Source organism: Xylocopa sonorina, chromosome 10 (assembly GCF_050948175.1).
Source record: "Xylocopa sonorina isolate GNS202 chromosome 10, iyXylSono1_principal, whole genome shotgun sequence".
NCBI classification, from domain to species: Eukaryota; Metazoa; Arthropoda; class Insecta; order Hymenoptera; family Apidae; genus Xylocopa; species Xylocopa sonorina.
Genome location: NC_135202.1, coordinates 3,197,674 through 3,224,948, shown reverse-complemented (window position 1 = coordinate 3,224,948; position 27,275 = coordinate 3,197,674). Strand labels below are relative to the sequence as shown.

General features: G+C 39.2%; 1 protein-coding gene across 6 annotated transcripts in view; it reads right to left on the bottom strand.

Annotated features, from left to right (window-relative positions):
- The window catches only part of LOC143428086 (uncharacterized), a 64,360-nt gene that overhangs the window by 19,974 nt on the left and 17,111 nt on the right, over window positions 1-27,275 (bottom strand). For 3 of the 6 annotated variants that reach the window (XM_076902740.1, XM_076902741.1, XM_076902737.1), the window contains exons 7-28: window positions 26,746-26,946; window positions 15,435-15,557; window positions 14,400-14,578; window positions 13,514-13,761; window positions 12,657-12,913; window positions 12,145-12,336; window positions 11,583-11,765; window positions 10,580-11,188; window positions 10,084-10,260; window positions 9,824-10,007; window positions 9,252-9,379; window positions 8,743-9,192; window positions 8,106-8,472; window positions 7,375-7,811; window positions 6,656-7,055; window positions 6,077-6,379; window positions 5,828-5,988; window positions 4,651-4,941; window positions 3,975-4,155; window positions 3,275-3,477; window positions 2,354-2,638; window positions 430-604 (exon numbers count right to left, since the gene is read on the bottom strand). In XM_076902740.1, coding sequence (XP_076758855.1) covers window positions 430-604; window positions 2,354-2,638; window positions 3,275-3,477; window positions 3,975-4,155; window positions 4,651-4,941; window positions 5,828-5,988; window positions 6,077-6,379; window positions 6,656-7,055; window positions 7,375-7,811; window positions 8,106-8,472; window positions 8,743-9,192; window positions 9,252-9,379; window positions 9,824-10,007; window positions 10,084-10,260; window positions 10,580-11,188; window positions 11,583-11,765; window positions 12,145-12,336; window positions 12,657-12,913; window positions 13,514-13,761; window positions 14,400-14,578; window positions 15,435-15,557; window positions 26,746-26,946 — 5,734 coding nt within the window. The remainder of the gene's footprint in view (window positions 1-429; window positions 605-2,353; window positions 2,639-3,274; window positions 3,478-3,974; window positions 4,156-4,650; window positions 4,942-5,827; window positions 5,989-6,076; window positions 6,380-6,655; window positions 7,056-7,374; window positions 7,812-8,105; window positions 8,473-8,742; window positions 9,193-9,251; window positions 9,380-9,823; window positions 10,008-10,083; window positions 10,261-10,579; window positions 11,189-11,582; window positions 11,766-12,144; window positions 12,337-12,656; window positions 12,914-13,513; window positions 13,762-14,399; window positions 14,579-15,434; window positions 15,558-26,745; window positions 26,947-27,275) is intronic. The other 3 variants (XM_076902738.1, XM_076902742.1, XM_076902739.1) reach the window with 3 other exon arrangements.

Genomic DNA, 27,275 nt, shown 5'->3' with positions numbered 1-27,275 from the left:
CGCGGTTTCGTGTTGGCGTTGCGTGTCATTAAAGTATAGAAGTGAGATAATAGTGCTGTAAATATCGAAGTGAAGGGGAGCTCAAGTTAGAAGTGGATCGTGGACGTTTATGCGTTTATAAAGAATTTCGGTGTAAAAGAATAGACTTTAAATAATGTTCATGTTAAACAATTGTTTAAGTAATGTTCAATCGATGAAACGAATCTGTGCTCAGATGGCACGTCTCTAGTTACCCTTGGAAAAATCTAAACTCGTAGAAACTTTAATAACCTAGTGATAATATGGTAATTAATATAAATTGTAAGAAATTTAAACGAATCGTGTCGAATCGTAAGAACATCTGACGTCTGTCATAGAAGTAATGGCAACATTTCTCGAACGCACAGTGTTTTTCGGCTGATTTAAAAGTTTGCGGTGGTGATTGCTTACCGATTTCTAGACGAGCGCTGCAAATCGCTTTGCCAGCAGCGTTCTCCGCCACGCAGGAAATGGTACCAACATGCGTGCTTCCGGTCTCAGGAATCGTCAGCACCTGGCGATCCCCGCTGACCGACACCAGAAAGTCCTTGCCATGAACAGGACGATCGTTAAATAGCCATTGAATCTGAAACCATCGAAATCAATATCTTTTATTTACCTAATTGCACTTCCCGTTATTTGTTCATATTCAATTATCGATATGTCGTAACCCATTACTGTCGCGTTTCATCCCCTTCGTGCAAGACGTAAATTTAATCGCGACGAGTCTGAAGTGATTGATTCGATTTAAACAAATGTTTTAATATTTAATTGAAATGAATAAATTGGTAGAACGAAGGAGATTTTCGTCGTTCAGGTTTGAATAATACTTCTTCCCATAGCGTCGAATGCGTACGTGATTCTAGATCGATTGCATCACAAAATTTTGAAACACAAACTACTCCTATGACACACGATCCATGAGTGGCGGGAGAAAAATTCCGCGAAATGCTTCGTATACTCGAACGAACGAACCAGTTTCTACAGTTTCGATGTATTCGAGTAGTGCAATCGCACGAGAGAAGTAAATCGAACAAATTTTCTACAAGCATTGAAAAACACGTTCGACAAATGGTACACTTTTTTAAAAGTACAAACTTAATAACAATATAACTCGATTTTTCACTGTTTCCTCACGTTTAATCTTCCATGGAAGTTTTTTAAATGGTTTTTCTTGTACGCTCGCGAACCATAAATCACGCGATGGAATCGAGTGCAGAGGTGAAGGTTCACGAACGATACCTGTCCCGCGAGTGTCACTGAGAATTCCGCGGAGAACCTCGCAGCGTGGCTGCATCCGCGAATTTCCACATCAGGTATAGTGTTCCCGTTTAAATATAACCCTGAGGCACGAAATTACTCTTGGTCGGCCGCCTCCTGACAGGCTGGCCAACTCTACGCCCTATCTTTCGCGTCTCCCTCGACACCTCCGCGATTCGAGACGCATTTACTCACGATGGAACCCCTCTTAAGGGCGCGTGGAAGAAAAACAGCTGCGATTGCCCTCGAAAAGTCAATTTTATCACTTGTGCCTGTTATGTACGTTTACAAGTAATATGTTAGAGAATTTCAGTGTTGAGAGTAGCTCTATTCTCGGATGGACATACACTCTATGATTTAGCGGGATGAAACATATTCTATTTGTCTTTTCAAGACTATAGCATTTTTTCTCTCTATCATGGCGGTTAACTCTTTTTTTTTTTAGGAAAAATATGACGTTTGAAGAGATTTGATACTGAATCTCTTTGGGTACTTAAGTGATCCTTGATCTGAAATTTGTGGTATCCTTGCAAAAGAATTTCTGCAGTCACATTGTACTAAAACACCACTGAAGGTTACATTCATCATACGTATACTCGTGAATACTAATAAACGATTCCATTCCATGTAAGAAGCAAGAAAAACTGGGAAACTAGGTCAGTGAATTCTACACGGCGCGTAAAATAGTAAACATGGTAAAAGCTAATATCGAAACGAGAATTTTGTGAAGTAACATATTACTTTATACTTAATTTTTTTTCTATCATTCTCCAGAAGAAAAATGATATCCCAAATAAGATTCTCTAAAAATCGAAGTGAGACAAAAATCGAGGATAAGAAAACCTTGAAAAGTCAACTCTGCACTGATTTAGCTGATTGATTGTTACCATTAATGGATGTGCGCAAACGATCCCTCGAATTACAATTGTACAATTCTTGATTTTCGTTTTTATTTCGATGATTAAATAGAATCACCCGTTAAAATTTAGCTCTGGTAAACAATTAGTTTATCTGTAAAGGTTAAAAATGGCGATTAGCATATCTAAGAATATAATACCAAGGAAACGTGACTTACTTTCGGAGCAGGCTTTCCGACCACGATGCACTCGAATTTCGTAGAAACTCCCTCTGGCACGCTTCTACCCTCGAACTTCTCCTTGAACGTAGGGGCGATCAGCTTCTCTTCCATCTGAACGAACTCCTCCTTCCTTCTAAAGTCGCCCAACGATCTGACGACTAATCGCGCGAAGGCTTTCGCTTCTCCATGCGTATTGAATGCTTTCACCACATAATTTCCCTTGTCCTCGGGGATCGCCGAAGAAATCCTTAAAATGCTCGTTCCATCTTCCCTCCGCTGGATCTGAATCACGCCATTAAAATTGTGACTCGCGGGTGAAACTGGTTCAACCATTAACTTTACTCAACAAGTATGCATACTTGTACATGTATGCAGTCAACTCTACTGTATCGTGGTACTCTTATAATACGGTTTCCATATAACGCGGAGCAAAAATTGCGACAGCTTTCCTATAACGCGGTTACTGTTCGACAACACTCCATCAACTTAATTGGCTCAAGAAAATTGTGTTAAATTTTTACAGTTGAAATTAATGGGAAACTCCCTTCTTTTTTTGTGCAGATACATCATCATTTTCTGAGTTTCTTACAACACGGTATAATATATAATCGCTATAATCGCGTTATAGAAGAATCAACTGTACATTCTAAATAAAAACAGAAAGAGACGAGTAAATAAATAATTTGCACTGGAAATGAAATTCTACAAAGAACGCGACGATATTGTCTCTTCTTTTTTCACCGGCTGTTTGTTTATGCATGCACATTTTTATGGCCTTATTGGCTGCCTTCTGCAGTCGTTCGTTCGCAAATAAATTGCAACGAGCTCTCGAGCGAGGTTGTTCCAACGCGTTGAAACAACCGCGGGAGCGTATTTATTCAGGCGTGTTGAGAAAATTTTGTTTCGACGAACACTTACCAGGACTCGTTCGTTCTCGATGATCTCGCCGCTGTCGGAGAACCACCTCAGTTCCGGTCTCGGCTCTCCGACGACTGCGCACTCGAAAATGGCGGTCTCGCCTTCCGCTACCAATGAATCGGTCGGGAGTTTGACGAATTTCGGGGGTGAGCCTGCTTCCGTCTCCGTTCGCGGTTTCTCCAGTTTCTCTGACAAGCTGACCGCTGAATACGAAACATTTCGCTGTTATTATTATTGTTACTGAGATTAAATAATTATACGTGTATCTCTCTTTAAGTGAAACATTTGTAACATCGGAACTGAAGGAAGGAAATGTTTTGAAATGATAAATGTGTATGGTTACGTCAGTCTGACCGAATAATTATGTATTTCGTGTAATTGAAAAAAGCAATTAATTATTTAAAATGATAAGTAGAGACAGTGAGAATATGTATTTGTTCGTGGGTGAGTAAAGTAAAATTGCATTGGTGGTGTATGAGTATAGTGCAAATAAAGCAAGTGAATTTAAAAGTAGTAATAAAAAATAGATTAAAACTAATAGTATACTGTAACGTAAGTATGCATAATATTTTGTACTGCTTGTATAAGCTATTGTTAGAAAATAGAAGTGTGATCTAAATAATTGAACGATAAAGTCAACGGTAATGAGGTTGGCGGTACTTGGAATAAATAATTGTTTCGATAAAATGTGACTACATACGTAACACTGTTAACGTGCACTGACTAGACGCTTCGCCGCCAGAATTAATGGCGACTACTTTGTACACACCGGCGTCATCTAAGAAAGCTTCGTGAATGACCAAGGAGCATTTGTCACCTTGGAACAGCAGTTGAAAATCGGCCGATTCCTTTACAGGTTGATCGTCGTGATACCAAATCACCTGTACCAACAGATTTACGAATGTTCTGTTACAAACAAAATGTCTACGAAATTTTTCTTTTTTAATGCAAAATCGATGGAAGAAACAATCTTCTAAATGAACTTTACAGAAATGTATATCTAGCAGAAAATAATTCATCATAATGATCTCTCCAGATCTCTCCTTTTAATTTTTCATTATTCTTTGAAGACAAGTATAGATTGTTAGAAACTTTGTACTTTTTCATAATTCGAAATTCTCAAAGTCTAGATAAAACAAAATATTCAGTTCTTTATCAATGAATTATCTTGTAAACATATTCATAACTTTTTAACTATACCAACAAAGATTTATGCAAAAATATTTACTTCGGTTCCTAAAACAAGATCAGTCCTCCAGGTTTTGAATTTCCGAGACCTAATAAAGATTCGGACTCGAAGGAGATGAAAATTTGTTTCGAACTCCCCAAAGAATATTTCGTACGCATAGAGAGATAGCTCTGCAATCTAACAAAACACTCACTTCCGGTTCAGGTTGTCCAATGATCACGCAGTCCAGCCGTACGGATCGACCCTCCTGAGCTTTCAGGTCCTTCAACGGCATCTGGATCTTCGGTACCACGGGTTCCATGTCGCTGCCAGCAAATTCCGAGTCGCTGGTCTCGTGAGGAAGTCTGCCTTTTACTGAGACATTGCAGGAGACCGTGGCTTCGCCCGCGTCGTTCTTCGCGACGACCATGTAACATCCGGCATCCTTCGCGAACGCCTCCGTGATCGTCAGGCTGCTGCGTCCGGCCTCCGTTTGTATCTGGAACCGGCGAAACCCCGACACCCTCAGCGTTCGATTTCAATTATTCGTTTTGCACCGGTAATCGCGTTGCTCTATTTCGAATTCGGCGCGTGCACGCGCGGCTAAAAATACCGCGTGAACGGTCGCCTCGTCTCGAAAGGGGTGTCGTGGAAGCGAGAGGAGACGAGGAAACGATGTTTTCGTTAAAAATCTTCGTTGTTGTGTTGGACGTGTTATTGTTAAATCGATCGCCACCGTGACCATGTCTGTTTCTACGGTTTCAGATTTTCTCCGCTCGCTAGATTATTTCGTTGAAATTGTTTCAGGGATTGTATGTAATTACTGTTGGATACAGCGACGAAGAAATAATTTTTGTGAAAGAATGTGTTTAAAAAAGCATTGAAATTAAGAGAGAGAAAGTGAGAGAGAGAGAGAGAGAGAGCGAGCAAATCTTTTATAAATATATAGAAATTATGCGGACTCGTTGAAAACTGGTTTCACATTTCATGAAATTTCTACGAAAACAAATTTTTTAATTGTTACTCGTTGCAGTAAATTAATTACTTAAACTGGTCGTGAAGAAACAAGTAGTATAAATAACTGGTTTATATACAATATCTGAATGCAGTGGATCAAGCAATGCGAAGCAGACAGTAGATCAGGTAATACGAGTCTAACAAGACTTGAGTAGAGTCAAACACTCGTTAAAAGTGCCTCTGAATATATAATTAAAGTTCAAATGAAAACGCAATCCTACATTTAAAATATTTCAAGTCATTAAAAAAAAATAGAAAATAATTTTAATTTTGTAATGAGAATGTCTAGACGTACATTAAAATTTCCAACAAATGAAATTGTTTGTTTGGATTTATCAAGAAGAGATTGAAAAATATCCTAATTTTACCTTCAAGTTCATGGTTTCTTCAATTGGTTTTCCATCGCGATACCAAGTCAACGTAGGCATTGGACTTCCCCTTACTTCGCACTCCAGTTTCACCCTTTGACCTGCTCTTCCCATGGCATTCGACAGGGGCGTGACGAAGAATGGTTTTTCAGACGTGAATTCTGTAGTTGAAAATGTATTAAAAATACATATAAATCATCATTACTTTATTCACGCAAATATAATTAACGGTAAGTAATATTTTCTCACGTTCGACGTTGAGGGACGCGGAAGTGGAGGCTTGACCCAATCGATTAGCAGCTTTGCAGGTGTAAGTAGCCCTGTCCTCCAGGAACACTTCTTCGAATTTTAAGACAGCCTTGCCGTTGTTGTACGTAATGATATAATCGGGAGAATTGTCTATGTTTATGTCGTTCTTGAACCATTGGACAGTTGGCAAAGGGTTGCCCTCGACGATGCAATCCATTTGGTAAGAGGAACCTTCCATCGCGACGGACGGCATTAGTTCTTTCACAAAAACTGGAGGACTTGGTTGCTCTTCCGGTGCCATTTCTGAAAGTTAATTTAAATGTATTATAATTAGAACTTCAAAATGCAAATTGACACTAATAACTTTTAAATTTAAATATCTTGCAAATTTTCTAATTTCAAATTGCATCATTTTTCGAATTACTTGCTTTGGTTTAATATAAAGGTCTATTTTATTTCCTTACTTATTTTCTATAAAACTCTTTTATATCTAATCTTTACAATAATCATTTTATGAAAAGTGAATTTGCGTAGACAGCAATTACTTATAAAATGGAGGACGAGAAATTGCAACGTTACCTTTAACAGTCAACGTAGCGGACGTTTCAGCCGACCCAGCAATATTAAAAGCTCTGCAAGTATACTTCGCAGAATCCTCAGCGAAGGTCTCTTCGATCGTTAACGTACAAATGCCGTTGACGTAAGTAGTGAAGTAATCGGGATTGTTCAAAATTGAGATTCCATCCTTGTACCAAACTATTTCCGGCACTGGCCGACCAATGAGGTCGCACTGGAACGTGAACTTTTCACCCTCTTGAACGGTGGCGTCGTTTAAAGGAATAGTGAATTGCGGAGCCAATGGAGAAACGTCTTCCTTCTGCAGTCTTTCAATGAATTTTTCGTGAGTTTCCTCGGTTACGATTTTCTTCGGTGGACTTGGCTCACGTTCCTGTACTGGAACTGTCTTCTCGATCTCCGTCTGGAATACCAGTTTAATTATAATTTTAAATAATAATTAAATGAATAATAAAAAACGAATGATATGTGAGTACACTAAAAAATGTATGATTCCGTTTGAAGAATTTAAAGCAATCTTTATAGACGCTTTACAAGTTCATTCGCGACAAATTGAATAACATCAAGATCCTATTCTTTGCGATCAAACTGCATTTTGTTGTAAATAATAATAATGACAAACGGAAAGGTGGTACAATATTTGTTTAAATTCTACGTTTAATAAATATTTGGAAATATTTCTTATTTTCGATTATCTGCTTTGTAATAATTTGTATCCGTACCTTTTGCAAAATGTGTATTTCCTTGGTGGTGACGGCGGAAGTGACCGTTTCGTGGACGACGCTTTCGTCGGTGCTTTCGATCTTCTCCGTTTGCGCCGACACAGAAAAGGACGGCTTAACGGAAGTCTTCTGAACTTCCCTTTCCTCTTTCAGCCTCTTCGCCTCCATCGCAGCTTTCTCCAATGTTTCCGCCGCCAACTGCTCGGCGACTTTCCTAGCGTTCTCCGCTTCCAGCCTGGCCGCTTCCGCGGCAGCCATCTCCCGTATCGCCGCCTGCAACTTCATCTCCGCTTCCTTCTTCTCGATCCTTATTTTCTCCCGCAGGTTCTTCAGATTCTGGGCTAACGTTCGCAGCTCCGACGAGACGATTGCGAACGAATCCAACATCTGACGATTTTCGACTATCACCTCGTTGAACTGCGGCAATCTCTCCGTACCTGATGACGAATTTCGCTCGATATAAAAAATAACAGGTTTTTTTTACAGTTAAGTGAAGAGAACTTTCCTGAACAGATTTAGTTTGTAACTTGCTAACAAAATAAATAAAGTTATACAGCGATGAACTGAATATTATTTGCATCGCCTCTATCGAGAAGCCCTCGAGTATAAAGGCAAATTTAAAATGGCTCCGCTTCGAAGCCCTCCAGTGCAAAGAGTTAATAATTATATCGTTTCGTTTTAAGAATTTTTCGCTCAACCTTTTACATTTCGAAATGAATCTAGTTGCGTACCAAATACAATCGTCGATAGTTGCTTCAGCTTCTCGATTCTCCTTTCTTGCACTTCCTCGCCTGGTTTTAGATAATTCTCGATGTCTTGGAGTAGGTTCATAGTGTCCTCCGGTGTCTTGCACGACGTCGTTTTTCTCGTTATTATCACCAGTAATTTATTGCCCTCTCTGTTCCATTCCTGCGCTTCTTCCAGCAGCGTGAAGTACTCTATGCTCAGGTTCATTCGTTTCTTCGTTTCCTCGATTCTTCCCTTCAGATTCCTCCATCTTTCTCTGAGCGAGGAAATATCGTTTACAATCTGAGGCGTCAGAACACTGATCGATTCTTCGGTCGTTTTTATAAACGTTTCGATTCTTTCTTCCAAAATCTGTAAATGTAATTTTCAATCTCAAATATATAATTGATTAGCTTAGTAATTTTCTTCTTAATTACAAATTTTTACATTAATTAACCGTGACATTCAACATTTATGAAATGATCTATCATTTCATTTTCAATTATTTTCATTTATTTTCTGCTTACCATTTCCACATCTTTTCGCGCGTCATGCATAACAAAAGTATCGTTCGATATTACTAAAATTAACGAAATTTATTTTTTTTATTATATTCAGAAGAAGATAATCTCGAGATCATACCGTGACGGTTCTCTCAAACTGCACAAAGGAGCCAGCGGTGGCTTTAGCCGTTTGAAGATTCTCGCCGACCTTTGCGTCCACGTGCTTCAAATGTTCGTTCAAGTTGCGCAACTCGCCGTCGATCCTCTCCAGATCTTCCGCGAAAGTGCAGGTCCGTCGATACTCTTCGACCTTGGTCGTCGTCTGAGACCAAACAATCTCAAAATTGGTCGTCAACGAGTCCATGGCGCATTTCAATTTCTCAATATCCTGAACGCCAGCTTCCGGTGGTTCCTGGTGTCTGATCCTGGCGATCGTGTCCTGCGCTTTCAATTTAATCTGATTCAGTCGATCGGATATGGACCACTTAATGGCGTCCAGTTCGCCGAAAGCAGCCTCCACCTCCAACGACTTCTTCAACGTCGTTACACGTTCCGCTTGTGTCTTCAATTGCTCGATTTTATGCTCGACCTTCGATAGAACCGTGAAATTAATCCGTGAAGCTTATACTTTGTTACGTGATACCGTACCTCTTTGATGCTTTGGAACGTAGAGATCAGCGAGTCGAGAAGAGTTTCGTAGTCTCTGGCAGTCGCGCGTAGATTCTCGTGCATTTGATGGAGTCTGTTTAGGATCTCTTCTTCGATTTGTACTTCACCTGATTTTTTGTCGATTGAAACAGAATTTGAATATCGTGTGTAAAGGGGCAGGAGGATTAGACATTCTAGATTTTTCTTAGCAACTTTCGATTGTCACTTTTTGTGACGAACTTTTGTAAAATAATCTTTTACAAAAATAGAGCGACACAGTTTAAGTTTAAAAATATGTATACATGTGGTGATGAGTTTGGACGGAGAGGATCGAGCGGCGAAAGAAAAAAAGCCAAGCGGATACGAGCGTGGCGTGAGAGGAGAGTTTTTAGATTCCGTTAGTTGGAAATTAGCAGGCGTAGAAAGTGATGTTATTTTGTTTCTTCCGTTTATTGTTAAAGTAGTACTTGTTATTAATCCATTACATTCCCGTCTATAAATAAAAATCTTACATACATAGTTAATTTCCAAGTTAAAAGATGTCGTAAAAAGGTGTTAGCCGCTGTGCTTACCCTTTTGTGCCAAAGTATTGATTCCCTTGACTCTGGAGTCCAGTTCGTTGACAGCTCTGTTCAATTCAGGAAGGATACGACTTTTGGAAGCCGCCAAATCTTGAAGGATGCTCGCCGTTTGATTGGACTGAGACGTGATCACCGGATAGAGTTGCTCGCTGAATTTAGATACCCATTCCATTGTCTGAAAAGAAGGGTAAATATGGGAATATAACATTTGAATCACAACAAGGACATTTTTAAACGAATGGAGGACTTACTCTTGTACTCTCTTCAATTTTTCGTTCGTGCTCGATTCGTCTTTCTCTCAGAATCTCGATCGTAGTCAGCCACTTCTCCCACGATCTTGTAACAGTTAGCTCTCTGTCGGCAAACTTCTCTAAAAGCGTCTGGACGCATTTACGGGCTCTGGGCACGTCCAAATAAGGGTCGTCAATCTGAAACACAGATCAATCATTTAAACAATTTACAAAACAGTGAAGTTTTATATCTATACTGAAATGAAATATACCCTAATTAAATATAAACACTATTCATGTATACAACGCATATATAAGTAGATTTCATCGAATATTAATTACTTTAATAAAATAATGCAAATATTTGTTAATGTCACGATATTTGATTTTTGAAAAATTACTCTCTTCATAAAAAGAGTGTAACATTATAGTATTTTTAAATACATCATGTTTCCAGTTTTTCAAATAAAGTCATTTTATCAATTAGAAATCTATAAATTATAAATTAATTTCGTACCTTCGCAGCAGCGTCCAAGAACGCTTTTCCGGCGCCAGTCAGCTTCCCATAAAGTGGCTGAAGATCTTTCCAGCGTTTTTCAACCTCCTTGATGTACCTCTCGTTCAAAACATCGATATGCTTCTTCAACTCGTTCTCAATCGATTCGAGTTCCCTCGTCAATTCCTCGACAACCAGATGGAATTGTAAATAGAGCGAACTCAAGTCGATTCTGTTCGCCACGAGGCCCTCCGTCTTCGTCCACGAGTTCTGCAATTCTTCGACTTTCGATCGCAGCTCCAAATTCTGCGCCTCTTCGATTCGCCCCCTGATCGGGTGAATTTCGAACTCCAAACGTTCGACGTCTTCTCTTCTTCGTTCGAGGTCGTTTAATAGTTGCCGATGCAGCTGACAGAAGTCCTCCGCCATTGGCGCGTCGCTACCCATGTCTTGGTGACCCTGAAGGAGCGCCTCCGGTATGCTCATCAACCACTTCCTCAGCTCGTCGTGTTTGTCGAGGAACGCGTTTATGATCCTCGATATCTCGAGGTTCTCCTTTTCGTGCGCCGTACATCGCTCCAACAATCGGATCTTGTAATCTTCCAACTCCTCCACCACTCGTTTCACACCCTGAAGTGTAGGGAAATGGGATAAAATCAGATAATTGGAGGAATACAGGATAGTCCTTGTCTAATATAATATAATTAACATTGAAAGGAGCTTTAAATCGTGTTCAATGACATTTTTTAGGCGAAATTAAATCAACCATTTGTTTAAATTGATATTCATCCTTCAATTCCTATTTTGCATTTAGTTTCGAGCAACAGTGACTTCACGAGGTAATGGTACTCGTAAAATCTTTCAATTTCAACGATCTACTGCCACTTTTATTGCCTCGTTTTCGTGCTACCAGCTTCTGTATTTTAATTAGTCCTATTTTCGTTACATGGTTTCATTGACCACAAATATCAGTGAATTTGTCGCAACCATTAATCAGCTGTTATTATTAATTCGTCGATCTAACCTCAGCACCGGGCGCTCCTCTTCCCGTGACATCCAGGAGAGAGTGTCCTTCCGCCAAAACGTCCGCGGTGGCGTCTTCGATGGTGGCTACAGTCTGGGCATGGAAACGTGCTAATCTCATCGAATATGGAGGATGCTCCGTGGTCAATAACTGAATCTTCAGCTGGTCCAAGGTTGTAATTGCCTGCGAAACGACGTTCAACACTTTTACCCTTCGTACCAATGTTCTTACAACAAGACAAACAATTACTTTCTTTCTAACTACACTACCACACTCTTAACTTTACATTGTCAGTTAAACATAACAAATTCAGAAAAGTAAAAAACTACCAAATATTGGGATATTTAAAAATTGTTATACGCTATATTCAGTATACGCATTTTTAATCACCTTGTTACTGGTAATTTTCTATTGCTAAAGATGAGATAGAACCAATTTTAATATGTACGAAAGTTGCTGCCAGTGTTCGATAAAAATTATTGCAAGTATTTCGTTTTATTTAATAAATGGACACGAAGATGGAAGTGTTGAGGGGGGACAAGTGCACTAGGTCAATGCTCACCGATCTCGCCGAATTGAAGAAGGCCACTGCTCTAACGAGCAGCGACTCATACTGGTCCAAATCGTTGACGTAATCAGCCGCGGCGCCAAGGATCGCAAAAGCTTGTTCCGTCGCCTGTTCACCGGCAAAGTGTCCCGATGACACTAATCGTTCGGTCGACATCGTTATTTTGATTGATCTGTCTTGGAATTCCTAAACGATCCATGCGTAAATAGTATAACAGATTATATTGAATGGAAAATTTCTTACGTTTTCTAATTCAATTACATAATCAATTTAAAGAAATATCTAACTAACATTTCATTACATTTTTCATAATTAATACGCCAACGTAATAATTAGGTTGGTTTATATTTTCTACACTGAGATGGCCAATTTATAATTGAAACTACAAATTTATTTAGCAAAATAATAAAAATGAAATTGGTAGCTGCTGAAAGAGCACCTTTAAATTTCTGAGGAATTTCATAACTCGAGCGATATTCATAACTAAATGTGTAATTAAAAGGTACCTTCGCTTCCGCTTTCAATTTTCTCACTTCGTAAAGGAGCAATTCCGCGCTGGACGCGGAATCTCCTAATTGATCGGAGTTACTCGACAGAGCAGCGATTCTATCGTTCAAGCTCTCTTCAAGATCGCGTAGATCGGTCGCTAGCAGAGCTAAGGCCAGGCATTGCTCCAGTTGCGTCTTTCTTCTACGAAATGACGCCTCAATTAGCTGTCTCCTGTCGTGAAGTTCCTCCAACCACTTTTCGACCATTAACACGGCTGTAAAAAAAGCATCAGATATATTTCATTTTGCAATACAAGCACGCATAATTACATTTTGCACATTTTCAGTTCAAACTAGAATTACAAATTAAAATTGATCGTACATTTGCATCGCATTTCGTTTTGCACGGTAATATCGTTTATTCGCTGGAACGAAGCAATCATTACAGCACGGGAAACAAGTTTTCTTCCACATCAATGATTCAAAAAATAACATTATTGCGCGATATGATCAATAGAATGCGTTATCTAGTATCTACTTTCTCAGCACATAAAAATACTTGAAAAGATATAAACGACAACGTTTAGAATTGATCAAGTTCAGTTAATGTACGATTTATCATATAAATATTAATTATCTTATCATGTCGCCCTTACTATTATTACCATACAAGCGGTAAAATAATTGTAAATAATCTTTTCTTTGATCTAAGGAACGAAAGGTTACATGCGTTAAAGGATATCTGACTGAATTATAATTCCATTATCGCTTTTTTTGCCATAACGTAGCGAAAGCATTGGGATCATCGATTAAAATAGAACAAACGATGAAAACGGACTCTTTTTTCAACGGAAACATGAACCATGGCCGCTCACCGTGTTCAGCGTCCATCTTAATTCTGTCGGGTCTGGAATCTAGGGTGCCTTCGTTCGCGATCTCCTTCAGTCGGTCCAACAAATTTTTTCCCTCCTGCAACGCGCCCATCAGAGCTTCCAGCATGTTCTTCCGAAGATCGTGGATCGTCGAAAGAAAGTTCTTCACCGTCTCGATCTCGATCGGCAGCAACGTATCGTTGCAGGCCATTTCAAGGGCTCTCATGCTTTCTCGACACTCCTCCGCTCGACTGTGCGTTTTATTCGAAGAAAAATTCTTATTTCATCACACTATTACATATTATTTAAAACATTTTTTTCTATCCACTATTACGTGTGTAACAATTTTCAAGAAAATCTTTAATTAAAAGATCTAACGATAAATTAATGTAACATATAATCAATTTTACTGTATTGTACCTTAACCCTTGCAATTCACGGAGCGGAGCCATCGAGGGCTCCTCGATAAAGACGATGCAAATAATTTTCAGTTCATTGTAACAATTATATTTATTCTACTAGCTAATTGCAAATAACTTTGCAATTTATATAACTTTGAAAAATGTAATTAATTTTTCTCTCCAGTGCACAGGGTTAACTATATACTACATATTACAGTAATTGTACAAAGCAGAGAACTGTAAAAAATGAGTGTTAGGCTCGCGCGACGTGCAAAGTGGATTCTAAATACTTAACACGTCATATTTTTCAGAATAGGAGGATGCTTCAACGATAACATTAAATAACAGCGCTGATTGCACATTTCTGCAGCTAAATGGACGGCTGGAGCATCGCGCAATTGATACACCTTGACGGGCGTAGCTGAGGTGATAATATACAGAGCGTTGCAGATTTAATTATTAACCGTTAAAGGTAAATATGTACGAACCGTTGAAACAACACATTGCGGTCGAGGATCTGCTTCCGACGTTCCAGCAGCTCGTTCACGTCGCGCCAAGCTTGGCCCAACGTTTCCGCCATCGCGGCGTACACTTCCGCCCTTGGTCTTTGGTTTGAGATCAACTGATCAGCCTGCCGCAGCAACTCCTCCACCGGGCTCTGTTTGCTCTTGTGTCAAACATTGAAAGCAAAAAGTTATTTGCACTTCGGTTCACGCCTTCCCATTCGATCATCGTATCAATTACGATCTTCGTTAAACTTTGCCGTGGCGTTTAACGCGATCAGAAGTTGTTACCTGTAGCGATCGCACAGGTTTCGCGCATATAAAACCGAAATACTCGTGGAGATTTTCTTAGAATAAAGTATTTGAATGATGGATGACAAAGTGTTTTTGAAAAGATTGAATTGATTGAAAAGAGAATCCTTATTTGAATAAAGTAGAATTATTTAAAACTAGGAGTTTCTCGATTTAATCAAAATTAAAATAGAGATTTGTTTCCTTGTTTAGAAATTTACTAAAATTTTTCAATTTTCTTTTTGTAGTATCTTTTCTTCTTCTCAGAACAATCTTCCAGAGGTTAATTGTGTTCAATAATGTGACCATAATATACCGTTTGCAGTTTTATGTCAAGGTGGACTCGACATTTCAATTTACCAATTAAATGTTTGATATACGCACCAAAGAGTTCTCGTTTAATTAAACATCCTTTTTTATTTATTGTAACCTGTTTTTTTTTACCTCGAATTACATTAAAATATAATTATTAATAAATTCATTGAAAACTACTTGAACTTGGTCAAACATTTTTAAAAAAATCCTTTGAACTACAAAGCATTAAGGGATGTTTAAAAACTCTCCACTGAAGCTTTCTCATAATTTAAATTATATTTAAATTTCATAATTTCTTCTGTCAAACACCTAAGTATTTAATACTCGTAGCGAAGAGAAATTATTATACAATTCCCTCTTAATTAAAAAGACAATAAATTCGCTAAATCAGTTCTTCTTTCTTATTATATTTACCTGTAATTGAAGCAGAACTTCGTCGTGGGCATTCGATAGCTCGGTAGCCTCTTCCACGGTTGCACCGAGCCTCGTCAATTCTGGTTTCACCTCGAGAACCTTCAATTCCAGCCGTTCCGCGCTCTAAATGGAGAAACAAACGAAAAGAAGCGACGTGTCCGTTAATCCGTTCCGATAACAACGAACGTTCGACATATTCGCCATCGCGGAGCTTCTAAGAGGCTGATAGGCGCGGTACCAAACGAGTCGTCATTACCATTTTAGGAGATCTCATACGAGAGGCTAAGGATCGAGCGAGGAAAATGAGGACGAGCATTTTATTCAGCTCTTCGACGACCTCTTTCGAACGTCGTATGAAATGAATGAAATTTATTTCCTCCAGTTTCCTTGAAGCATTTATTGCGCTGTTATAGCATGAATAATTCACGAATGGTCGCAAAACTTGGCGCGCGTATAGTTAGTTGTAGTCGAGTTCAATGATTTTCGAAAAAATTCGTTTAATTAGGAAGAAGAGGGTAATGTTTAAATCACATGTCCTGAAACGACGCTCTTGACGTATCATTATTCTACTGTATCATTAGGATGTTTTAATTTCATCGAGATAAAGAAGGTAAAACGTTATAATTACTGTTATAATGGGCTTCCTTCCGACTCCCTTGCTGACTTGCTCTGATAATTACGCGTATTATATTACATTTTCGTTAATTCGCTGTACAAAAAAGCAGGATGGAGGATTTGAATAGAACTGTACAAAAATATGTTATGTCATGCTTGCTCTCACGAAACCATTTAAAAGGAATCTTGTTCAAAGAATCGACAATTATTGTTCGCCCTGTTTGTCAAGAAAAAGCCGCGAAACGTATATGGGAACTTGGTAATTGTCAAATTTAGATTTTTGTTTAGTATCTTTATATGCGCGTCCATATTTTGATACGTATTATAGTAATTGATACAATAGACTGAGTGTGCGGCTACTATAGTAGAACCTCGATTATCCGAATTAAATGCAACATAAACAGATTGTAATAATTAAATATTTGAAACAATCGAATACCTGAATTTTCTAATCTTCCAGATAATCCAGATTTTATTAAATTTATGATATTTATTGCCAGTCAAAGTAATATCACTATAATATAATTTTATTGATATAATTTGGGGGTTTTTCCTTCCTGTTATAAATACAGTCTATTCTTCTTTGATGCGATTATTCGTACCGCGTCATAAAGAATTCAGAATTAGTACAAATCAGACAAATTCGTATCTCGTTAAGCGAAACTCAGAAGTAAGTAATATCTGTATTACGTGAAAACTGCGTTCTTATACCAGAATCCTTATTACACCATAAATTCTACTATCCTTATGATATGAAATAAAATTTTATGAGTGCAAAAGGCATTAAATGTATGTGCATGAAAAGGAAGAACAGAAAAATTGCTAATTAATATCATCCGTAAAAGTGTAATAAAAAATTTATGCCATAGATAGACTCCTTAAGATAATTAAATTGTATTATGTAGAAACCATTTTGTATTTAAAATACAATATTGCTTTAAACTCTTGAATATTTAAAACCCGCAATAAGCACAAAAGCGATTAATCCTCCATTACAATTACCTCAACATTTACATATCTACAAATTATTTGTGCCACTTTTATCATTTAACAGTAATTATATGTGATAATAAAATTCAATCTATCATTCAAAGGAGACGGGTAAAAAAATAAAATGGAACACATGGACAGACGTCAGTGTCGTTTCTAGCCGCTATAAAATAGACACCCAACAAACCGCGATCGAAATCCCGAAAGCGATTCGCGTGACGTACGATAACAACCGAGATGCTCTTCCTTTTGTTCCTCTGGATCTATTTCAAATCGTTCTCGAGACGAAACGTAAACGAGCATCCAGAAACCATCTCGCGGACGTTTGTTTATTCAACAGGCTGAAATACCGTCGACCCAATTTTTCTCAGCACGACGGAGGGATCGATCTCTCGTATTCGCCAGCCCCGATGATCGTAAATTTCCACGCTTCCCGATCGTGAAAATAGCCGAACGACGCTCGCGATCGTGCAAACACAATGGACGGGTTAACGAACCGGACAGATAAGGAAAGGATTGACGAACGGTGTCGTTAATTGCACGAAAACCGGTATAAAGATCGATGGCGGCCGGCCGATTAAGGCGAGCGTAACGAGTGGAAAGTATTCGCGGTCAAATGTCGCGGAACAACTCTCGTCCCGCGAAAAGAAGTTACCATTCAACCTCGTTGCCTCCGAGCTAAAGTTCCTTATGTTTTCGTATGTCTATCTCTATGCAAATGGATCTATTTATAGAATCGCAGACCTGTTCCATTTACTTGTTGCGGAAAAATGTGTGATAATTTTAACTGGTTCGTATCTACATCGCGTAATCGTGTATTCCATTAATTTCCCTAGACTTTTCGTCTTTCTCAATTTCTATTCCATATCCTCTCTCGTTTCCCTCATTTACTGTTATTTTGAGATCGTGGAAATTTTTAAGTTTCTCGAAATGATTAAAAAAATAATAAAGAAACAACGAAGATAATAGAATTTCTGACGCTTTTTCTCTAGAATCGGTAGACCATGCAAAAATTCCATATTCATTAAAATTCCATATTCTCCAAGTTTTTTAAGATCATTAGACGCGATTTATTTCTCACTCGTGCAGGTAACACTTTGTACGTAATTTTCTTATTATACAAATTTCTTTAAATTACGTATCATCTGAATAAAAACTCTAAATCCACGATTAATCAATCAGTCAGCGTGCAAGAAAGAGAAACGACGAATTTTCAGACAAGCTTCTTTCAAACGTTGCTCAGTCTCTGTGCATGTTCGCAAATCGAGTCGTATGAAAATGAGGATTTATGTGGCCCGTAAGCGGTGACGATCTTACACTTTAGATCAATCGTATAGAGATTTTCGCGTGGTCACACCATTCGCGAATGACAATGATATCTAATCGATTGAATCGCCGATCGGACAAACGACCGGCAATTGTAACGCTTTCGCGCGCGTCGATCGTGTACCAATGCGAATCGAGACGGTTTTAGTCCGTACGACAACCGGTTCGTATCGTTAGCAACGTTTTATTGCTGGCCAACGATAAAAAATGAAGACAAGCGGTTCTCGATACGACAAATGCGTGGCCTTGTTTTAAGAGTACGAGTAAAAAATGACATAAACGATCAGCGATTATTTCGATCGAACGCCATAATGGTATCAGGATGTGTTATAATTAACCAGTGTATACTCTGTTTCGAGGCGATCGACGAATATTAATTCTGAATTTTTTATCAAACAAAAATGCAATCCTTCCTCGTTTTGCTTGATTTTTTTCGTAAAATTTATCATAGAGTCATGTGCCCTACGTTCGACGTGAATACTCGTCATTGCTTGATCTAATTGTGCGTTCCGTAAAGGATTTTTAAAATGAAATTCCGTAGTTAACTGGTTGAAAAAGAAAATAAAATATTATTTCGATGAAAGTTACCATTTTTCCCATATTATTAAGATTTGTTAGTGAAATTGCTGAATATATTCTAACGGCGTTGAATGTATCGTCGTTCACATAAATTAACCGTGTACTTCGAAAGGAATAGTTAGCACTTACGTGTAGAATGAATTACGAGTAAGTCATTTACACAGTTCTATGATTATAGCCTCAAGGATCTGAGATGAAGTCTATCAATGCGTCGTTTCGATTCATTGAAATTGTCTGCCTACGGAATACGTAAGAGTTTTCTATGTATCTGCGATTATCTAACACTATCTTCCAAGAAATGGAGAAATTAGTATAACAAAATTTACATAAAAAGAGTTTACGCAAATTATAGAAAAAAGCATGCATTAAAATTTCAAACTACTTCCTATAAGTCGCAAGACTTCAATTATCATTTTGTAATTTAAAAATTTTTACTGCGAACTTAATATTCTAAGAAAATAGAAATCACACAATTTGAATTTTAATTTCCACTTTAATAATTAATTTCCACTCTAATAATCTTTAAATTTTAATTGCAAAATTGATATTGTAAGAGAATAGAGATAAAAATTTCGCGCCATGTTCTGCAAGCAACACGATTTGAATCTTAATCCCAAAATTCATATTAGACTTGATAACGGAAAATTCGGAAATGAATAGCGCTCGCGAGTTAATAGAATCTTCCAGCGAGTAGAACGTACGCCTTTAAGTAATGGACAACTATACGAGTCTAGGCGTGAAATTGTATTACTCGCAAACGACATTGGTACTCGTTCGGTGGTGACATCACATCCCCGTTCGTGTCCGCCAGTTTATTTGTAGCGAATCGTCGCCGCGTCATTCTAAATCCTTCGTTTACGCGCCGATCGCCGCTCGCTCAGAAGAATTCTGCCCGTGTCCGCCCACGTCCTACCCGGTGCCTTCTCCACGAGCAAGTTCACGCGTTACACACCGTCTTCATTCCCCGGGGATTAAATTTCAAAGGGGACAAGTCTTTCGAATTCGCGCCACTGTTTTTCATCCCGCCAATATCTGTCACCCACTCCTGACTACGTTTTATTTTGAAATTCGACCTGTTACATATAATACCTATATTCTGTTCGTATTTACTGATAAAATAGAAAGAAAAAAGCAAAGTCAGCGAAAAAAAACAAAATATCTCTTAAACTGACATAAACTCTTGGAATAATGATATTTATGGTGAAAGATAAAGTGTATTAAAAAATGTATGATTTCATCGAGAAAAAATAAGATTTACCTTTATACATTTTCTAAAATGAAAATGATTGCTATCGGATTCGTAACATTTAACTTTTGTTTAAAATATTTTTAGGTACAGTGAATGGAGATCAATTGAAATGGACTACCCAGTATGTTATGTACATAAAGTACACTTGAAATAATTCTTATCGCTTGTTAAAGTGATTTATTTCTCCATGGTAGATATTTTAAGTAAATAATATACGCACACCTACTTATCGTGTCATCTATACACATATTAATCATATATATCAACAAGTGCATATAAAAAAGTCTATACATGCGCATAGACACATACGCGTACGAAAAATACGCAAACTATTAATTGTAAAGCAAGCGATTAAATATTATCAATTACAAATGTGTTTGCTATTAAACAGCTTTTTAATTATACATGCTAATCACTCCGCGAGCACAGTGTAGTGAATCACGATTAAATTTAGCGGGACAATCATCGTAATTAATGCCAGACTTAAGGCACGGGGCAAACAGAGGCGAATGTTGCGTCTGTGGATAAATTGGAAGGTTTGAAAGGTAGAAGAGCGATGGAAGGCGTGTCCCGCGGTCGAGAACACCGATACAAAGGATTTACGATTGCTGCCTGTCTTGCTTATTAAATGGACTTCGCTAGAACACCCTAATTATGCTCGCAGCGCACGCGCATAGTTGCAATTCATCTTTCTCGCCTTGAAATTAGACGCGATGCCAGTAGAAAGAAACACGCTGGAAACAGAATTTTCATTGTTCCTCCAGTGGACAATGGAATAATTAGTTTACTTTTATACTTACGTAATTTTCTGAATTTCATAATTTACCAGTTGCATTAAATGCAGATTAATTAGGAAGACAAGAAAGATGTTCTTTTACCTAGTTCTTTCTTGTATTATTTCTTTATAAACTTGTCACAATTTCGTGTGAGACACAATGACAACTTACCTTTTTACCTACAACTATTACCTTCTTTAACGTAAAAAAACTACAAAATATTCTCACGCTCATCAGATTCTGCGAACAGTGTCATTCATCGACCGTATCGATCATTCACGGCTCGGATAAATGATCGAGGCGCCATTCGCGAGCAGCCAGTCGGAATGAAAGTGACGACGGATTTCCGGAGCGGCCGGGGATGCTTCTAAATCTAAATGCGAGCTAGCGGGTAAAATCGAAGAGAGAGGGAGAGACGGCTAACCCCTTCTGCAGCACGCGACGAGGAGCAAGCGAGAGAAAGAGAAGGAGGAAAAGGAGCGTACAGAAACTAGAGAGATCAGTGCTGGGTTCGTCGACCCGGCAGTTGGGCCACAGAAAGACGAGATATGCTTCCATTTTCATCTTTGGCGGTCCGCCAAACCTTCGTCTGGACCGATCTCGTCTCTCCTACCGCCATCCGTCAGTGACAATATTTCTTTCCCCCATTTTCGCTCTTTTGCGTCATTTTTTCCCGACAGACCTCCCGAGTAATTAAAGATCTTGGATTCGAGACAAACTCCATCGTCGCCTCCACGATATTTTTACTTAATTAATAAAATTGCCAGTTGTACCGTATTGTTTGTATTTTTGGATCCTTCTTTAGGAAACGTATAATAATTGTAAGTTAAGAGAATTATTATTTTACTTTATTACAAACAGCGATAACTAAATCTCCTACAAATGGTAACAGATTAGTAAAGGTTTTCAAAAATCCTTTTCACGATTTTTCTGAGGGGATAAAGAACATTCCCTAAATGGTACCTAATTTGTTAGACGTCGCGCAGATGTGCATACTTCAAAATTAAATCGACCAACATATTGCTATGATAACTCACTGTCAAACGTCGTTCGTTTCTGCCAACGATCCCGCGTACCATCGCCTAGTTAATTTAACCCGCTAAATACTAATTGTCCACATTACCCGCGAACGCTGAAGAGAAGCCTATCCGTCAACCAAGAACGCCCTTCCTCTGGTTCTCTAGAGAATACGTTCGACTCTTGCACGATTCCAGTTACGCATCGTAAAAATGATTTTCAATGCCTATTAAAATCAATTTTCCGCCACGAAATACGATGGAAAATCGTAGAAAACGAATTTTTTTCCCTTCATCGTTCTTCAATTCTGTCGCGCGTTCGAACGATCACGCGGCGAAAGAGGGTGCGTGACGTATGCAGGGAAGAAGGAGATTTCAACGGAGAAACGCGCAGCGGAGAAGGCTGGGTTCCACAATGGCCGCCGCGGGACTCTTCGACGGACCACCGCAATTTCTCTTAAAGGCGTTGGCACGCCGGCACGACGAGCTGTCCGATCGAGATATCGTACAGATACTATCGTGAAACGAGTTTTAATATCGGCGCATTCGAATCGCGCGAAAAGTCGGACGATAAAAAGTTCACGGGCGGCGTCGAGCGTTCTCCAACGCCGCCGCGAGGCGTCCATGAGCTCTTTCTTGTCGCATTTCATGTTTCTCTTCCTTTTAATCGTGTTTATTTGTCACACATTTATTTACATTGAGCATTATTGTAGTTGATGCGGAGGATCAAATGTATACTTTGTAGAGTATCGGTTGTTAATTCAATCGTTATGTGCGTCTTTCTTATCGAGTATTTTAAAATGAACAATTTTCTATTAGAAGAGAGAATTATTGTTCAACAAAATGTGACCAATCGAGTTTCCACTAAATAGATAAATGCTAAATATTTTCGCAACTGTTACGACTCAAGGATTAACTTTATAAGGTTTGCCTTGGACACATTAAATTTGTTGTGTAATAACTTGAAATTCTACATTCTTTTTACACCGTTCATGTGTTATTGCTAGAGTGGATAATTGAATTTGATTGTATTTTCTTAAAACGGTCAGAAACCGGTGTTAGAAAAGATTAAAAGGAAAATGGGGGATTATTACAATAGCGTTTGTCGATGGATATTTTCAATCAGTTCTATCTTGAGTCGTAAGACGCAAATAGAAAGCGAGACGTAATGGAGGATTAATGTTGTACTATTTGTATGTTTTGCGGCTGTCCGGAATATTAAATTACTAGAATTTATACTTCATGAAACAGTTGCAGAACGAGTAATAGTCTGATCAGGTTTCTCGCTAATACGATACATTATGCATCAACTTATTTGTTATGCAATGCACTTATTTATATAACATTTGTTCAAATATAATAACCTTTTCTACTTCCTCGCTCAAAGTAATTGAACTCTGTTCGAATTTTTTATTGTTTTCGTACTATCTGCTGAAATCATCAAAAGTTTAACGCTAACGTATTAAAAGTAATTCGTACGTTGACTATCATTAACTTTAGGACACAATCCGATGGTGACTCCTCGAATTCACAATACTTGAAAACATTATTCTTCCCAAAAGTTTTATAAAATTTCAATACTTCGAATAGGAAGCAAACCTTTATTCTTTTTGTAAAATCTCTCAAAACTGCACAACTCAGTTACGAAAATAAATAAAAATGGAGATTGGTCAATTAAACGCCATAAGTTTATCTATATAAAATTATTAGGCGCTATAAATAACACGACTTTTTGTAAAAAAGAATGAAGAACACGTATCCTTACGAAAGCAGTACGGATCTTCGAAACGCTTAGTGATGGAACTCAGAGGCTTAAGGGCTCTCCTTCAACCTTGAACCTTCGCAGATTTCGCCAAATTTCCACGCAACGATGACGACGATGACAATGAAAACGACTTCGACGACGACGAGCAGAGTGAAAGTGAGGCCTGCAGCGAGTCGGATTGCACGCGATCTCGCAGAGTCACGCGTGTACGCCGCGTGTACCAGGAGAACGGGCGCGCGCGTGTCCCTCGAGAGGAACTCGATGGTAACCGGTCACGCCGGAGCACGGCCATATTCGGAGGTCCAGAAATTAGGACGAGCCGGCTCGATCGCGCAAGCCTGCGTGAATTCTGTCCTCCGATCGTTTTTCGTATCAACGCGATCACTGGCTTCAAGCTAGTTTAAAATGGAGCTTCAATGAGAAGCGACCCGAAAATCGAACTTTAGACACGAATAGATGGAATTCTTCGAACTCATCAGTTGAATCAATTCACTGATATTCAACTGTATCCCTTTTCGTTAAAAAAAAATGATACTTTCTAATGAAAATGTGCATATCTTACGTGTGAAAATAGTCTTAGGAAATGTACAGCCAAATTCTTTTGGTACCTTCAGATATATCCACAGGATATATTGGTTCACCAAAGAAAGGATAAAGTTTGACTGATTTATATGATATTAAAAGAAGATAAAGTAGCTGAAAATATTTAATGCCATGATAGATTAGGAGATCCATAAAGAGACTTTAAATTTTAAACAATATATAACTGACATTATACGAAGAATATACTACCAAAGTACGCGATACAACTCCGAATGCTTCTTCGAAGCATAATAAAAAGCCCAAGTAAAAAAGGCAATATCCACTTTCCTCTTCACCCCAGCAGAAATTTACAACACGAAAACGTCAGAAACCCGTATCCATAAACGCTATCGAATCCTCTAAAAATAACCAGTCTAACTTTTTTCCTAACAAAATCTGCATAGAAATAACCTGGGCGTTGGCGATCGGTTTAGAAGGGACGAATTAACATCGAAAAGAGTCAAGGGAACAACGTCCTCGCGAGGCGTTCTATCTGAGGCTTGGATCGAAGGCGGTACTTGAGGATGACTGTACAGCACCGCCACGGGTTCCAGTCTTTGGGCCCTCCACCTTGTTTACCTTTTCCTTTTTCTGGGGTCCCTTCGGAGGCAGGAGTCAGTGTCGTAAGGTCGCGAGGCAAGCGGAGGCGCGGAGGAGAAAGGATCACGCCCGCCGTCTCGTATAATACCGGTTTGTTAGATTACACGAGAGCGTGCGGAAGATCCATGCCACGGTGGATCCTCTCGAATCGACCTGCGCGCAACGATCTCACCGCGTCTGCCTGCCCGTCTGCCCTTTTCTTTGCGCCACTGCGACAACGCGCGTCGACGGAATCGAAGGTACACTTCGGGGCATCGAGTTACGTCACCAATTGAAAATCTCGAGCAGATTTTGCTTAACTTTCGCGACTGGACATCGGTTGCTTAGATATTGGGTTGCGTTTGAATTACTAGTTTCAAGTACGCCCATTTTACATCGAGTTACATCTATTTTAGGTTTTAGGAAAATATTTGTGGCGACAGTGGCAGTAGAAATATTAGCTTATCCTATAAAACAACGTTTGATAATAAAAAGTAAGTCTCTCTTTCCTGACACCCGTAAAATGTGGTTTCAAAATTGAAGATAGCGGAGGAAATTTATAATGTGGAAGCTCGTATCAAAGCACCAATGACGAAATTCCCTTTAAACGATAACATTAGACAAACAGAACGACGAAGTCTCGAAAGAAAAAACCATGTTCTACGTACTAAACTCCGAGCGAACCCAGTTTTGGGTCACGGTGCAGATAAAAACCGACTGCGCACAGTTCATCTCCCTCCGATTAAAAATCCCGTCTTCCCAAAAACCGACTAGAATCTGCCCAGAAAATTCCACGAGCACGCGAGTCCCTCCCCGTTCGCGAGCACGCATGGAACACCTCTGAAAAAGCACCTGTGACTATAAATACCCTCGGCCAGGCTATACGCACACGCAACGAGCACCGCGCAAGATCGTATCCCGAGAGAATTGCATAATCGCGTGCAACAAGTGCGTTTTCTCCTTACGAATCCTTCCACGCGAGCCGCCGCGCGCAATTATTTTCGCGGCGTGAAACAGGCGGCCGAGGCTGGAGCGGCGATCTCCCTGCGAAGGGAAGCCACCTAAGCGGTTAAATTTATCCTTCGCGGAGTTTCAGCGGGGCTCGTTTCGCCCGATGAGATGCCTAAAACGCTCACGGTTTCGAGAGGACTCGGAAATAGCTATGGACTCGGGGCGACCGCCTGCTCCCGAAATAATCTAACACCATAGATTACACGGGCGCGTGTAACCGGCTCCTACCTGAATATAACGCGATCGACCGGCCAGAACGCTTCCTAAAGCATGCATCACGCGGACCTGGATGCCCCTTTGACAACCGTGACGTTGATATACGCTCGAGGGAATGGGGTGTCGCGAGCCGCCACCGACGGACCGCTCGCAAATTGTTCCTGCGTTAGTTATAGCGTTTTAACGCTGAAAGAACGAGGCTTTTTTAATTTTTTTTTTATATTTCGCGATCGAGTTCAAGTTGTAGCGTCTTCTATAATACTTTATCAATCTTCAGATATATAATTCTGCCTCTGTTTCGATGTAATAGAATTTCTAAATTATCCGTAACATCCCCGCACCTGAAGCGCGATTCCGCCATTTTGGTACCCTTACTGATGAATCTACTACTAGCAGGTTCAGGACGAAACGTATTTGTCTCTGTTTGCCTTTTCTCTCCTTTTACGGATATGCAGTTCTATTAGAATTAGCACGTTTCAAATGAAATTTGTATGGATATATAAAGGGTGAGTCGAGTAATTGTAGCATTTAAACTTATTTGTTGTACGTACTATTTGACACGTAATATGTAAATTAGTCGTTTATAATAAGGGTCGATGGGTCTTACTTGAAGTAGAGCGATCACCAGACGAGTCCCACCGCTCTGCACGGCTATAGTGCTTATGGTGGTCGTTGCTGGGCCGTTGGTTTGTTGCGGTGGATCCTCGTTGCTCTCCATCACCGGCCGCGATTCATTCTCACCAAGTCCGTCGCTATTCTCCATCGTTTCCATCGAGTCGTGCCCGTCCACCATTCTCGAAACACTGTTCTTCCGTGGGGTAAAACAAAATGGTTCGAGGTATCGACGTGGATCGATTCAGTGATCGCCTTTATCCACCGTTAAAAAATCGTTCTTTGAACTAGTTATTTCGATTAGGGGTGCGAGATGACACTTGGGAAATTTATCATCGACGACAGAAAATTAATTGCATGGTTCTGGTTAAATAGTTTTGCATTAGAACTCTGTTGGGTTTTATGTCGCGTAACAATATTTCATCAAATCTCGAATTGTCGTTTCGTCGAAAGGAATGCATGAAAAAATTCCGAAATTTTAAATATCCGAACAAATTCAGAATGCTCGACACTATTGGCAGCTAA